The following is a 16,736-nucleotide window of genomic DNA, read 5'->3' as shown; positions in this document are numbered from 1 at the left end:
TTTTTTTTTTTTTTTTTTTTTTTTTTTTTTTTTTTTTTTTGCTGGTGTTCATTGCTTTCTTACCTGACTTTTGTGTCACTTAAGGATAGTTAAGAAATTTCATTATCTTAAGAGGAGCAAATAGTTTGGGATATTATATCCAGTAAACCTTTTTTCAGAGCTTGCTTTCTGGGTCCTACTTCTCTTTAAGATTGAAGGGCATAAAAAAAATGCATTCTATTTCTTATTTTCTGCTTTAACAAATGACTGGCATCACTTTTGTCCTCGTAACAATTTCAGTAGTGTTCCAGCACTACAGAGTTCCTGTAGGACGTCTGGAGGACAAACATATTAAAATGTGATAAGGGATGAGAGAGCTCAGTAAGAAACCAAGTGACAGAAGACATTAGGTTTCCCTGTTTCCCTCTCTGCAATAAAAGGGGTAGGACAGGTTTGAGGGGGTCGTGTTTTCCTCACTCTACTTGTGAACCACAGTTGCCGTGACCAGAGTGAGATCATGGAGGAGTCCAGAGCCTTGGCCAGCTGGTCCACGTGGCAGAGCCCACCCCCCTCATCGTGACACACACAGGAAGACGCCCTCTGTTGTGAGAATCATTGTTCTCCATGGAGCCTCAGTTCCTTGTCTGGGGCCCACTGCTCCTTTCCTTTCCATGACATCCTCACACCCAGGGATCAGGATAATCAACTATTAACCTCCAACCCTTCCTAGGCTTCCTGGCTCAAGTCAGAAGAAGGCAGCACCAGCCATGAAGCCCTGTGACTGGAACACGATCTTTCAAATCCAGTAGCTGTGCTTTAAAGCCCATCTTAACTTTCATAATCTGTGTACCTTTTAGCAAGCATCTTAGTTTCTTGGGCTTTTAGTTCCTGCCTGAGAAACAGAAAGCCTACTACCTGGCAATTCGAATATTTAGGAGCCCAGATGTGGGCTAGTGATTCCTATAAAAGGTGCTGCTAGTGGTGCTGACCTATCTGCAGTGAACCTTCACATCCTCATTTTCAGATGTCCAAGTTTGGACAGTTGTAAGAGCAGCTGGCATCAGTCATTGTGAGGAGAGCTGTACTTTGATACATCAGGGAGTTACTACCTACGCGGTATATAGCTAAATGGTCACCATTTTTGGTTGAGGACACTGAGGCACACAGAGGTGGGAAACGTTACACAAAGCCAAACCTTTGGCTAAGTGGCATCACAGGAATTTAAACCACTGTGTGTCTCAGCCAGCGTCCCAGTAATACCTCCACTCTCACCCTATGTGACTGGGCCTCTGTCCCCACTTCATCAGTACGTGGAAGAGTGGGATCACTAGTGATGTGTCCAGTCATTGAGGATTGTAAGGAGTTAACATTCATGGAGCATTCACTGTCCTCCAGGGCATGACCCCTAAGGAGTTTCTCTGCAGAGCCCAAATCTGTGATCAACCTGGGGACCCACTTCCTGCCATTAACCCATCTCACAAGTAAGTACACTGAGGCAGCACAGTTGAATAACCTACTCAAGGTGACACAGAAGCCCTAAGCCATAGCCTTCACCTTTGACAGTGGACCACCCTCTGTGTGGAGCTCCTGCATCCACAGGATATGCCCTAACTGTGAAACTTAAAATCACTAGTAACATAAAACATCATTGAAACACACTTTTTAACATTCTTTCCAATTCTGCCAGTCTGTATCTTTGTGGGTGGCAGAATCTTCCCACAAATCTGCTCTGATAATTAAAGGATCGATGGTAGACCTGTTATGTTAACCAGCCCTTTGGTCTTTGAGGAACACGTGTAACACATACAAGTTTATACAAGATACATATGACACCAATAGGAAGTTCACGCCAGTGAGAAGGAAGGGATAGAGGTTCTGGGTGTGTCCCTGCAGACACCTAACCAAGCCTTCCTCTGTACTGTGTGGCCATATATGCTTTGGCAAAAGAAGATAATACCAGTAGGTCTTGAATTCAATGCAGTTGACGCATACACAAGCATGTAATCATCTATACCACGAACTTAGCCTGAATCTCATGCAGGTAGGAGTCACAGGCATCTTGAACAGAGTAGGAAGTGCAGTTGGCTTCATTCTGTGTGACAGGTCAGAAACCCTAGCACTGCAGTTGTGTGCAGAGCACTTATTGACAGCTAGGCGAGCAGTGGGCACCATCCTGCTTCTAGGGACTATTCAGTCCACATGTGCTCAACAAAGCACCTTGCTCAATCTCGGCATGGAGACGAGCTCTCTGAGTAGCCAGGAGCTTGTCTCGTGGATCCAGAGGCCAGGTCACCTTGGGTTTTCCATGCCATGGTGACACCGTGACCTGGTGACAACCAGAGCTGAACCTGTGCTAGCCCTTCTGGCACCTCTACCCCTTCCTCTGAGGGACACAGCCTCTAACCCACCACCTGACCATTCTTTTCACTTCCTTCCCTGAGCACTTAGCTCACTGCACAGCATACATAATCATACATACGTTCATAATCATATACAGTGGTTCTGCAGAGAAATGAGAAAGGAAGACAGACAGACAGACACACAGTCAGACAGTCAGCCGAGCAAGAAAAAGGAACCATTTGCATTTTCTTTGAGGTCTCTAAGTTTGGAATTTCTTGTCTCCTGTCTCTCTCACTTGAAGAGGCTCTACCTTGTCACCTAGAGTTCAGAACCCAGCCTTGGCAGGAGAGGTGGGTCACAGCCACCACGTTCTTCAGCAAACACACTGAGACCATTCTGAACTTCACTCTTTTCTGATTTCCACAAGGTAGAAGATACTTTCCTTAATACTTATTGACAAATGCTTCTATATAAATTTAAGGTCAGAAATATTTTGTACTAAGTATACATGTGTTTTTCTCAAGTTCCAATAGAGAATGCAGTGGGATATGGCTTGAGAAATGCCTTGTTTCCAAATACTCACAGTGCTTCGCCTATGGTATGTTAGGCTCTTGCTTTAAGATGGTGCAAAACCATGCACATTAATTTTAAGGCACATACTCAAAAAATATACTGAAGTGTAATGGATATGCTGTCACTTAAAATGAAATTTCACGCTGATAATGTCAAGGCTCCCAAGATGTTAGTTAAGAATGGGTTGGTATTTGAGAAGAGGACATTTTATGCTATTCTAATACTTATTTTCTAAAACTAAGTATATGTATGATTTTTAGCTTCTATTTCTTTAAGATACATCAAAATATTCTATTTTTAGGGAAAAGATGAAAGATTTTAAAGTGTAAGATACTTAAGTTAGACACAAGGAAGGCTCCTTTAAGAAGATTATCCAGGTTATAAAATCAGCTGTGCAGGTTATCCACCCTTGAGGAGGGGGATTGTGCAGTCGTGGAAATGTTGTCAGGATAAGTTTAGAAATTCTCATTGGACACATTCCACTGAGGGCCCTATTAGAACCAGGCTACCCATACAGGTTCAAGGTGTTACTACATAAGAACCGAAGTCTATGTTAATATGGTCTGTTTACAAATACAGATCTCCAAAGAGAAGAACTGTACTCAGCAGTACCACACTTAAATACCATCAGTTCACCAAGACTTATATGCCTCCATACCGCCCATCATATCTACATTGGAGAGAAGTTGCCTTCCCTTTATCAAGCCCTAGAGCAGAACATAAATTTGAAATAAATTAAGAAACCCAGGAGTTTCCCAACTGAAAATAGATTTTTTTAATCCAACCTATATCAGGGCTCCAAACCCTTCACTTTTCTCTCTGTGTAGTTTATCATTGTCTATAGCTTCCAGTGGAATCTTAAGTTTTAATTAGTTTGAAAACATTGGTGTGATATTTTACAGAATAAAATCACTGCCCCTAAATTTAATTAAATGATCCCTATAAAAGTTGGATTTTAGCCAGGGGCACAATTTATAGTAGGCTGAATTTAAAATTGCATTAGCATTTTATACTGGGGTCGTTCAAACATGTAATCGGAAACAGAGGTGACTGTGATACCTTGATTCTCAGACACCAAATGTCTCCCATAAATACGCATTATGTAAATTGAAAGAGAGCATGGTGCGCTGTCTACAAATGTTACACTGCAGAATGCCCTGTACTGCTTATTGTCAAGTTACAGAAAAGCTGTTTGGGCTCATAGGGGTTACAAGGCAGTGCTACGACAATAGCATCCAGTGGTGTCTCTAGGTAGCCAGTGAAAACTGAGCGTCTTCCTGAGTTATGGGCCCAGTGAGAGCTTTAGCCTGGCCTATCAGAGCAGGTAGATCACAGTGTGCCCAAGTCCTCATGAGTTGTAAATGCCACCTCCTCACTATGCATTCATTGGGCTTCCCTGGTGGCTCCCAAAAGCTCATTTTTCTCCAGCAGATTCTTCTAGGAGCATCCTAGTAGCCAAGAAGGGAAATTGCCTCACTTCCTTACCGTGGTAAACACTGAGTAAGTAACCAAAGTCTATGAATTTCACCCATAAATGAAATACCCACCTACTCTGCATTAGTTCTCAGAACTGACAGTGGAAAAGACAACCACAAGGACCTCAAATGCAGAGCTTGAACTGCAACCAAAAAGGAAGCATAAGTATTCCATGCCCTCAGCGTAACTGTCTGGCTTGTTGCGGGAGATTTTATGTTAAAGGACCTCTCTGAAGTTCCTTAGTGTCATGTCGTATTTGCGGCAGTGTTGTTTGCCTTGAAACTAACTGATTGGATTTTCACCATAATTGCACCTCAGTCCCAGGAGACCAGCCAAAGCCTTAGGTGAATAAGTTAGGCATTTAATTTATAATAAAGATAAAGTTTGCAATCAGCATTTCTTGTTCCAAAACATTCCATTTACTTGGTTTTAGAGCTGCATAAACTGTTTTAAAGGCAATCTGCTCAATTGGGCGAGTTAATGATATTTAATTTGACTGGGCCAAACGTCACTGGATGCGCATTCTGTCTGTAATCGGAGCCATCATCAGCGCCGTTTCGTGTAATGTGGCTGCAATGCTAATCCCAAGAATAAAGGTTGTCATTCTCGGTTGGCTGCCAGCGTGCACCAGAGTCATCACCTTGCTAAGTCTCTCAGTGATGTGATTCCAAGATGACAGTGTAATAAGTGTTATGTGCACAGGGTAATTCAAAACAAATTTGGCTGCAAAAATGGATCGTCTAGGATAGTAAACTTCCGCCTTGTCTCATCATCTTTTAAGAGAATGTAATGATCCCTAAAATACCTTGTCAAGAAGCTTGCATGGCAGAGGTCAAGCCCTGTAAAATTTATCTCTTGAAATGCCCTCCCATCCCTGAGAATCCCAAGTCAAGAATTGAAAATATTCTTACATATTTTGGTAGCTGGGAACACAGGCAGGGAGTGTGAAGCCTTTCTGTACACAAATGTCCCTTAAGCCTGGCACGGTGGCTCACGCCTGTAATCCCAGCACTCAGGAGGCTGAGGCAGAAGGATTGCTCTGAGTTCAAGCCTGGGCTACATAATGAGTTCCAGGTCAGTCTCAACTACATAGTGAGACCCTGTCTCAAAAAAACAAAACAAAACAACAACAACAACAACAAAAAGTCCCTTAAGACCAGCTGTAAGAAATAAAGAGGAAACCTAGTTTGCAGAGGTCATGGCTTGAACTGTGTTTGATGGCAAACTGCTTGGCACTGGACTGCTGAATTTATTCCCTTTGGCACAGTTGCTAGAAAAGCCTTCCTATGGAAACCAGCCATAGCACCAGTGACATCCTTGTTAGCCCATAGGGCATTTCTCAGTTACCCAAAGTCCCATGCCCACTTGGAGGGACCAAGCAGGAAGACACAATGGGTGTTACTATATCAATGCTTTTAATATAACCGAGGGTTGGCACTGAAGGAATCATGACCCAGGGGAGCGCTTTGCCCCCTAGGAATCCTCACAGCTTGGACTGATTCAACTAGATCCTGTATATACCATTTTATAGTATCATTTAAATATTTAAGAATCTATCCAAGGAAACCAGTTGTTTCCATCACTATAAAAGTGAGCTGATTAAGATGCAGCTCTAATCAGAGTAGCATTTTCACTAACTCTTTTATACAGCTAGAAGAATGTCTTTAGGAAAAAATTTTTAAAATGCAATTGTGCCTAATTGTACCATATGTCTCTGTGGTGTTTACACCACTTAGGATGTTTTGGACTATGAGTCGTTAAGATCTATATCAAATGCTTAAAGTATATGGGATGTATTGGAAAAAATTACACATATTTATAGTAGTAAGAGAGTCTCATCTTGGTTAGTTCACTCATGCAGTAATATCACCAGAGACCCCAATCCTCCCATTTCTCTGCTGTGCCATACTCAGCGTGTTAACTGGATCTTTGAAGCTGGTTTCATACCTGGTCCTGAGCTACCGTCACAGTATATGAATTGCATGTGAGTGACTTGACTCAAGTCCAGAAGGGACCAGCCCTGCCTCCTGTCCTTGTTAGGAATCAGTATGGTGATTCCTCATACAAATTCCATTTGATCAACCATTTCTCTTCTAGGCATCCTCCCAAAAGCGTTAAAATTATCATATTACAATAACACATGCATACCCATGTCTATAGCTGCACAATTCATAATAGCTAAACCTTGGAAGCAGTCTATACATTCATCAACAGATGACTGGATAAAGAAAATGTGGCATTTATACACAGTGGAGTACTACTCTGCCATAAAGAAAGATAAACGAGTTATCTGTAAGAAAATGGATGCACGTTGAGACCATAATTTTAAGTGAAATAAATCATACACACAAGCTGAAATGGTTTTTCTTAAATGAGAATCTTTACATAAAGAGCAAAATAAAAAATAGATAATAGGAAACAGGGACATAGATGTTTTGCAAGGAAAATGGATGCACCTTGAGACCATATTTTAAGTGAAATAAATCATACACACAAGCTGAAATGGTTTTTCTTAAATGACAATCTTTACATAAAGAGCAAAATAAAAAATAGATAATAGGAAACAGGGACATAGATGTTTTGCAAAAGGGAAGATGATCAAGAGACGGAGGAAGGGGAAAGGGCTGAAAACAGAATTAAGATGTGTTATGTACATGTACCAACCCCCTACAATAAATGCAATCTTCATTTACTACAAATATATACTAATAAAAATATAAAGAGAAAAGAATGAACTTAAAACTCAAGCTCTCTAGCCACTTCCCCATCTCAACCTGTCAGGCAGAATTACATAGCACCCTCTTGCCTAAATGCATCATTAGGCAGAAGGATTAAATTTAGTCTTTTGATAGGCTAAATCCTATCAAAATCCCACCTCATGTGTCCTTCCCCAAAGATGAAGATGCCTGATCTGGTAGGAAGGAGGCACACAGGAGCTGTCCCTTCAGAGAGGAAGCAAGTTAGAAGGGATGCTAGTGGACAGGGCAGCTGATGTTGCCTGTGTGGGGTTTGTAAGACCTTATAGTATGTTAAAAAGTAAAGACTTGTAAGATGAATTCATCTGTTAGACACAAGTAAAAGACTCCTGAGGTCAAGGCTGATTCCCTTCCATCTATTCACTAAGCGGTGTGTCTCTTTTAAGGAGAACTGGAAGTTGAAGAGTAAAGATACTGCACCATAGAAGGAAAGTCCCATATTTACTGCCTTTAGGCAAAGGCTTGTTATTTATATGCAAAGAAAGAATGCATGTATTTGGCATATTTTTTTAAAAAATCTTGATATCTGAGTTCACTGTGAGTGAACACACTGGTACAAGCCATCCCCAGTGAATACCGAGGATTGGAGACATAGTGACTAATGGGAATTGGCCACACCCATATCTCCTAAGGGTGCTGGCATTGATTTACTGTTGCATTGTAAATTCCTGTATTACAGGTTGAGCATCCCTAATTATGAAATCTGAAGTGCTCTGAAATCTGAAAGTTTTTGAGCAGTGTAACTCAAAGTTTCAGATTTCAGAGCATTTTGACTTTCAGACTTTACATTGGAGATGCACAACCTGAAAAGCCTTATGCAAATACTTCGGTTTATGGTGTTTTTTTGTTTTTGTTTTTTAAGATCGAAAATCCTAAGTACTTTGAAGCCTAGCATTTTGGACAGGAGCTACTCACATCTGTATTTGACTCTTGGTGTCACACATTATTGGAAAACATGACTCTCATCCTTTTGCTTGGGCATAAATTTCCCACTATTCCAGTTGCCTTTCATCTACCCAGTCCCACCTCATTCCCGTGTAGCCCAAGCCCTAAGTATTCTGGGCTCTAGGCAAGGAAGAAACCATAATGGGAATCTAGTTTGGAAACCTAGGAAAATTTCTCTCATGTCCTTTCATTCTTTTGTCAAAGGAGGAGGCATGAAGGCAGCTGTAGGTTAAATCCAGATGGTCCCCACCCTCTGGGTAGGGGATTATGTTTGGTGACACACATATTCCCTTGTTTACCTGCACACTTCAGTCCTTTTGCAACGTGGAGTTTTTCTTCTGTCTACCTTCCGCATGATGTAAGTAAGTTACTTAAAGTGGACTGGATCCCAGTCATTAATTAACTCCAGTGATTCATATGAACTTCTGACATCTAGTTCTCAACCCAACAGTTAGTTGTTTGCAGAGTACTCTATGAACACTTGGGAGGTGTTATAGGGTTGGGGGCAGGTGGGGGGAGCTAACAGCACAATCAATGCTCCTGTTCTGCTTGAACCAAGAGAAATCAAAGCACCTCACCATAGAGCATGGAATAACTGTCAGCATGCTATGACACGAATAGGAAGTGGGCAACTATATGACAGGCAGGGGAAGGCTGTGGTTTCTTGCTCATTTGGGCCTTTGTAAGTAAATGCTAAAGTATGCACATTTAAAGAATGGACCATCAATTTAAGACATTCAAACTCGGCACCTCCTATGTGAAGCTGTTAGAATGCGGCAGTGCTCTCCACAGATCTGAGAGGTTAGGGGATGTATGTGGCCGCATGTTCTGTCCAATACTAGCATTTTAAATTGGATCTTAAAAAACCAGATACATGGAGAATAAAATACTAAAATATTTTTGAGCCAGACAAGTTTCATACACCTGACCATACAATGTCAGGGAACTGTCTGCACATACTGTATTTTCTGGGGGAGGGAAAGGGAGAAGGAAAATGAAACAGCTGGACGTGTGTGATGCTTGAAATGACTTCACATTCTAGATAGAAGATTCTGGTTTCTGTTGTATCCTGTATAAGGTGGTTCTGCAGGTAGAACTATGTTGACTTAGCACTGACTTTACCACTGGCAGAATCCTGGACATAGAATCCCACATCCTGACCCGCCAGGAACTAATGTCATCACACATAGCTTATCAGAGGCTGTAGAGGAAAGAGGTACACATACTTTCAATGCTTCCCAGGCAATGAGGAGAGAATTATTGAGGGGAATCCTCATTGAAGTCATGTGGTAGCCTTCAGGCTTCGGTGCTGCAGTTATCTACAATAAGTGGGAAAGAAAACAGCAATTCAGCTTGCTGTTTTCTCAGCCATAGGTTATCTGCATCTCTTCTCTGATGCTTGCTGCATCCACCTATGGCTAATAAAGTATTGTCACTTTCTAGTTTCAATGAACTTTTTTTTACTGGATATAAAACAATAGTTTTATTTTCAGTATGGTCTTTCCTCCCTTTGACTAATGCTACCCAGACTTGGTCAATGGACTTTTTAAGGAAAAGCAAATGAATGAAATTTAGGAGGAAACTGCATATCACTTCCATAAAAGAAAAACTAGTATCACCTAACAAAAACTGGGGAAATACACCCCATGAAAACATAACAGTGTAATTAATTTCTAGTTAGCTCTTATTGCCTGGTGTAAAGTCTGGGAGCCTGAGGCTGGTCTTTTCTTTCACAGGCAAGATTACCAAGTGATGAAATTGCATTAAAGACATTCCACTAGGAAGCCAAGACTTCCCTGCTGTGAGATTTATTATTCAGTGTCAGATCTGTATACCTCCAGTCTCACCCCCTGCCCAGCAGGTATTCTTTGGGAAACCAGAACACAGAGCGTGGAAGCTCTCTGACACCCCAACCTGTGTCTCCCACTTGGCTGCTTCCTCCCCAGAGCACTCAAACTGTGTATCTACCTTTCCAGTTCCCACTTCACTGTAACCCATCCAACCTTAAATCTCTGTCAACAGGTCAACGGCAAAGACTTATCCAGAGCAACTCATGACCAGGCCGTGGAAGCTTTTAAGACCGCTAAGGAGCCCATTGTGGTGCAGGTGTTGAGAAGAACGCCTCGGACCAAAATGTTCAGCCCTCCTGTGGAGTCGCAGTTGGTGGACACAGGCACCCAGACCGACATCACCTTCGAGCACATCATGGCCCTGACAAAGATGTCCTCTCCCAGCTCACCCGTGCTGGACCCCTACCTCCTGCCAGAAGAGTAAGTAACCCGATCGTGGCACCCTGACATGTTACGCCTGGCAAAGAACTGTGGCAATGTTAGTGTCTTGCCTTTCATGCAGTGAAAAAATTAATGCATCTTATAATTTTCCTCCACGTTCCCCATGTTTAACTTTATTGTTTATAGAGGCAATAAATCGAATCCTGCTCAAAAACAGCTCCGACATATTAATGACTTTATTATAACCTTGGGGCAGAGTTATTCAAATTATATTCTAAGGATAAAATTACTTACAAACGTTGTAAAAGTTGTTTTGGAATAAAATTTAATCACCGCAAATGGTAATGTGGAGATTTTGTAGGTATCACTGGAGGGAATGCTGATTGTTCTTTTAAGTAGACAACAAAGTAAGCTGTGAGTGTCAGAAGATCCCTGGAGGTTATAGCTTTTGCTTCCTTGGGTAGCATTTCAAACCCACATCCATGCAGTAAGCCCATCCGTGCCTGCCTCGTATCAGTACTGCATTCATTCCTTCACAAATGACTCTTCCCTTACCTAACCTTCTGCCACAGACAACAGCTCAGAGCCTGCAAGTCAGACATGCTGATGTTCATTGTATTTTCTAGGGATGCAGTAAAGTCATTTTCTTCATTTCCCTGGGCTTTACTTTTCCTGTGGTGCATTAAAATGGGCATAAAAGTTCTCAGCATGGTATATGGTACATGTTTCATAAATGAGACCGGTGATAGTTAATTTTGTGTCTGACATAAAACGGGAAGAACAGAGTCAGAAACTTTGCAAGATAGATCCTGGCTTAGAGAGGTCCAGTTAGACACAGCTTTTCACATGTGAACCTGTACTATCTTTGACACGTCACACCCTTGGCTTTTTACCATCTTGGCTCCAGTTTGGTTCAGAAAATGGACTGGCATTATTTGAAAGAGTGCATTCCTCCTGTAGGAAAAGCCTCTGAGTGACTGATATTTCTGAGTAACTGTGTAACTGGAGCAAGTACACGTCTCCTCTGGTCCCATCCAATCCTGGACAGAGGCTTGCCTTTCATCACAAGGGGTTTACTGGTTAGGAGTCACTGGGACCCAGGGCTAATTCCCCAGACTTGATAAGAGTAAGTAAGCTCTGCTGCAGCTGACAGTGTGTAAAAGGAGCAGACGGGGTCTCCTCCTGACACACTGCGTGAGTGTGTAGAGACCTGTTAGCTCCCTTTTGCTCTCGGCTGGCTCTCCTAGACGGACAAGGCCCTTCAGACGCACCAGCTCTGCACAGCTAGGATGGCAGTGCTGCAGGAGCTCAGCTCTTAGCCCTCACACTGTGTAATGTCCCAGCTGATCCTGGGATACAGATGGCCCATTCAGACCAGTTCTGTGATGTTACAGAGCAGGACTGCCTCACTTTATTGATGAGGCCTTTAAGGCCACTTGCAACTCTAAAATGTTGAACTATCATGGTGACAGGCCTTTCAGAAGACAAACCCCTAATTTCCTCTTAAGTCTAGTTAACATGACAAGACTTATCCCTGGGGGCAACTTGAGAAATGTCAGAGTCCAGAGGTCAGGCCTCTGCAGGTTGTGGCTGCAAAGTCAGCCAGCAACAAGAGCATGCATCAGGGATGGACAGGAGCATTAAGTTGATGCCTGAAAGCCCAAACCTTCCAACAGTATCCTCAGGACTAAAAGGTCCTTAAGTGCAGGCAGTATATTTGCCTGATGGGTCCAGAAAATTGAAAGCCAAGTCTTGTTTGAATGACCACTCAAGTCTGATGTGTTGTTTCAAAGCTAAGTGCCTGAGAGGGACCACCAGTGCCCCTTGATTGCTGCCTGACCTTTGAGAACGTGAAGGTTTGGGTCCCCAGCCAACATTCCCAGGCAGAAGCCTTCCATCAGCATCTGGCTCTGTGGACTCTAAGCTCCTGCAGAGCTGCTGACTGGGCCTGTTAAATTCCCATTGCTTTTCCCTTAGAGCTTCCATTAATGACATTTCCAGGAGATGGCTCTATGAACTATGTTTTACACATTGTACACATGTTGTCCTAGGGAAACACAAGTTCCTGGTCTCCCCGTAAGACAAGTATGTACTACACACACACATGCCCGTTTATGCCTATGTGGGTGCACTGGTACCTTCCGTGGGGTCAGGTGCATTCAAGCCAGAAAGCTCACAAAGACACTGTCTGTCCAAGATGAGAGCATAACAAATTCAATCACGGCCCTCAGAACTGACCTGAAGTCAAGACTATTTCTCCCCAGAAATAGAAAACAAACACCGAAGTAATAAGCAGGAGCTATGGGCCCATCTCCTGCCCAGATACCAAGTCAGAAGTGAGTCATCTTGAGTCCATGCCAGTGGGCCTGCGGAGGGACTCTAGGTAAAATATACAGCCCACCTCACCTCACCTCTCACCTCCAACTTAACTTCTCCCACAGGAAACGAGCTTTAATAAAAGTGGCGGAAATATTAGGAGGACTTCCTGACCACAAAAGGGCCCGCACCCTCAGAAGTGCTGCCGGGCTGCCCTGGTGTGACGACAGCAGATGACACCTCAGCAGGGCTTTAAAGATTTTGCCTCTTTTTGTTTTCAGGCACCCCTCAGCCCATGAGTACTACGATCCAAATGACTACATGGGGGACGTCCATCAGGAGATGGACAGGGAGGAGCTGGAGCTGGAGGTATGAAGAACAGCCTACTCTCATTTTAGGAGTTATTAGTACAAACATAGAATGGCTAGGAAGTTCTCTATAAGCCTAGAAACAAGTGCTAATTAAATGTTCAAAAAAATCACTTTCAGTCATGCTCTTTGAGCTTTTTCTTCTCCCCTTTGCTTCAAAACAGCCAAAAAAAAAAGTCCCAAAAAAGAAAATTAAAAGATAGGACAGTAGTCCTGTTCACAACTTTTGACTTCATGCCATCTTTATATTCTTGTAACTACTATAAATTTCCTTGCCTTCCTATCTTGTATATCATCACCACTTTTTCCTTAAAGGCAAATGCTCAGGAGATTGATAGGCTACATTCACTTTAGTAACATCTCCAACAAAAAGAGTGTGTGTACTGATTCTCCAGCTTCAGGATTTCTAACACCAATTTTTTTTTTTTTGTTTTTTGCCACCGAACCACTGAGCTAAATCCCTGGCCTCTAACACCAATCTTGAAGAAGTTAAATAAATCTCTTAACTCTCCTGTAGTGTAATTTAAGGGCAAATATACCTCAAGCTTCTAGATGCTACATGATGTCATATTGTCTTCTTGTAAGTTTTAAAATATTTAATAGTCACCAGATAGGCAACAGACTCCTATTTCTTTTCCCTTTTAGTGAGAGTGACAGACTGGGGAAAACACCAAATTCCATGATGTAGTTATGTATATTTATGGAAAACCTTTATGTCATATTTCAAAACGTTTTGAAAAAATAGTAAGAGAATTTTTGAAAACCGATTCTCTGGAACAGGGTAATACAGCATCTTTTTAAAATGATGGCTGATGTTAACAGGCAAGCCCTTCGGCACACTTAGCTCGGCCAGGGTAAAGCACTGACACTCTATCCAATTTCAGGGCCAACCACTGTGATCTGGGCTGCCCTACTGAAAGGGGTGCGTTAGGTAGCAGCAGTGGGTCCTGCTCAGTGACAGAAGCAGCTAACAAGTAGAAAAGAGCTGTATTCCTAGAGCATTCCTTTCATGTTACCCAGAGCCCTCAATCAAAACAAAGGATGAAGGCCAACGAAAGTGTGCAAGTGGTAGGTGAACTGGCTGCTCACCTACAGCCAGACGGGGTCACAGTCAAGCATTTATCACTAGAGGTATGATTGACTCGGTGATATTTCATGTGAAAATTCAAATTCTTCTCCCACTACACCTGGTCTAAACAGGAAAGGCAGTTACTCTAAGAATAAAAACTATTGACTTTCTGCTTACTGTCAGCCTCCAACCAACATACATGTCATCCAGTAATTGCTCCAGGTAATGGATCCTTATCATTTTAAAAGAATAATAAGGATTCTGTGTCTTTCCAACCAACATACATGCCGTCCAGTAATTGCTCCAGGTAATGGATCCTTATCATTTTAAAAGAATAATAAGGATTCTGAGTCTTAGTGAAAGCAGCCTATCTCCCATAGATTCAGTCCAGTTCCACGAGCAACTGATGACTCTCACAGGATCCTTGTATCGTAAGCTGTTAATAAGCCTTCTTCCCAAAGGGACTTCCATAATCAAATACATTTGGGAAATGCCAGATTGAACAAAACTAAACAGACTTCCTAAGGGACATCTCAGAATTTCATTGTTTTTTTTTTTAACCGGGATCAAACTCAGGACCTTGCTCTTGCAAGGCAGGCAGAGTGCCACTGAGCTGAGCAAAATCCCCAGCCCTCAAAATCTTGACTCCTGAATTAGAAACAGTAAATCCCCTGGGGAAGAGGAGCAGATACAGGAGCCAGATTTCCTAAACCTCTTTGGTCCAGTCAATGCACATGTGTATATTTCCTCTGACTGTAGTTCTCTGGGGCCCAGAAAAAAAGGGCTGATTAACAATCTTTATGAGAGGATACTGTCTTTCGATGGTCATTATACTGGTCACAAAGCAGAGATCTTTCAAAAGCTGTCAAATATCTCAGAAGTTACATTTATAAAGTAGCACAGAATTTTAGTCTTGGATGTTCAAACTTGAGTTTATAGCAGCACGGGTCCATTAGTTACTTAGTTGGTAATAACTTACAGATTCAAAGGGAAGCTACTGTGACCCCCGGGAAAGCTCTACTATGTGGAGGTGTTCACATAAGATTGGGGAGACTCACTGAGCACCCCCATCACCTGCCCAATCTGGGCTATTATGCTTTACAAGTTTTTACTATAGCTAACTCTCACCACAACAGGTACTTTACGGCTGTATCTCTTTAATTCCACTCAGTTTATTTAAACTAAGGTAGTGTGTAGCACTGTATCGGCACCTTAAATAGAAAGTCCTTATCAGTAAATGCAGTGGATATAGACAGTGTTACAAATCCTGGTGTTCAGCACTAGGATGCCAGCCAAGCACCAGGAGCCCTGGCCACCAACTACTGCTTGCTTCCTCTTTCTCCAAGAAGGTTAGCTAGTGTTAATGAAGTGTTAAAGATAGCCCAGACTAGTTCTCCCTGAAGGGAGTGGCTTTCTCGGCATCAAAGACCAGAGAACTCTTGCATCTGGTGCAAGCAGTTCCTGAGGTGTGACAGTGTGATGCAGGACAGCAGCCAGCCTCTCCCGGGAGATGTGACAGAGGCAGAATCTTGGCCCCCCCGGGTCTGCACAGTCAGTGAGTGCGGTGCAACAAGGTCCACACACATTAAAGTCAGAGAAGCTCTGCCTCCTCTAGAGAAGCTCCATGGCTGCTGATAACCATTTCCAACTCTCCATGTCCTCTTATTCCCGGTCACATCAGTAGGGTTCTGGCTGCGCATGGCACTGATATCATCTACACTGTCCCTGTAGAATACAGTTATAATAGGCTAAAACGGACTAAGTCCCTTGGAGACATTCCAGGAATAAAGGTAGTGGCCAAGAAACCAACTATTTACAAAACTCATGCAGCATTTTAAGTTAGATCTAAGGTACCATGGGACTTGACATGCATTCTTGTTTTTCATTCAACTCACCAGCTTTTTCTGAGTATCTTTTACATTGTTTACTCTTTGCACTTTGAAATGCAACAGCAGAAGTCACCACCCTGTCTGCTCTTGAGGACCTCATAAGACTTTAGGACCATAAGACATTACCTTTCCATTTCCTCGAAAACCCAAATATGGACATCTCCCTCTCCAGCTCCATGGACCCATGGTTGCCACTGAGTACCACGAGTCAGCACAGGGTGGGCAGGCCGCTTTCAAGTGTGGTTTTTGTCAGTAGCAACTTAGGAGCTACCAGGTGATTTCTGTTAACTAAGCTCTGTCTCCGGTAGGACACTGGGCAGCTAGGAAAGACTAGCTGTCCTGAGGTTCCGAGGGCTGAGGTAAGGAAAGACTCAGTGCCGTGGTTGGGTATGGATTCAGTGTGTGTTCCTGCTGGAGGTGGAGGCTCCAGTGTCGCAGTCTGGAGGCGGTGGAAACTGTGAGAGGGTACTGCCTCAGACAGGATTAATGCTCCTCTCAGGAAATGAGTTAGTGCTCCTGAGGGCAGGTTGTTATGAAGTGAAGCCCAGTCTTGGTCTCTTGCTTCCTGGCGTACTATGTTACTTCTTCTTCCTGCACGTGTTCCCACCACAGTACCATCCACCTCGTGGCGTGGCAGTGAGAAAGCCTGACCGGGGCTGAGCAGATGGCGGCAGCACACTCCTGCCACCTCCAAAACCATAACCTAGAGAAGTGTAAAGTACCCACCCTCAGGTACTTTGTACAGCAGCACAGAACAGATTGAACCATTCAGAGTCATCCTGGGGCTCCCTGTG

General features: G+C 42.9%; 1 protein-coding gene across 4 annotated transcripts in view; it reads left to right on the top strand.

Annotated features, from left to right (window-relative positions):
* Pdzrn3 (PDZ domain containing ring finger 3) overlaps positions 1 to 16,736 on the top strand; it is a 387,594-nt gene that overhangs the window by 356,597 nt on the left and 14,261 nt on the right. For all 4 annotated transcript variants that reach the window (XM_010629966.2, XM_010629965.3, XM_019208309.2 and 1 more), the window contains 2 exons: positions 10,092 to 10,339; positions 12,898 to 12,985. In XM_010629966.2, coding sequence (XP_010628268.1) covers positions 10,092 to 10,339; positions 12,898 to 12,985 — 336 coding nt within the window. The remainder of the gene's footprint in view (positions 1 to 10,091; positions 10,340 to 12,897; positions 12,986 to 16,736) is intronic.

Source organism: Fukomys damarensis, unplaced genomic scaffold (assembly GCF_012274545.1).
Source record: "Fukomys damarensis isolate Sample0158 unplaced genomic scaffold, DMR_v1.0_HiC HiC_scaffold_28, whole genome shotgun sequence".
NCBI classification, from domain to species: domain Eukaryota; kingdom Metazoa; phylum Chordata; class Mammalia; order Rodentia; family Bathyergidae; genus Fukomys; species Fukomys damarensis.
The sequence above is the reverse complement of the archived record's forward strand: the minus strand, read 5'-3'. Positions and strand labels throughout refer to the sequence as shown.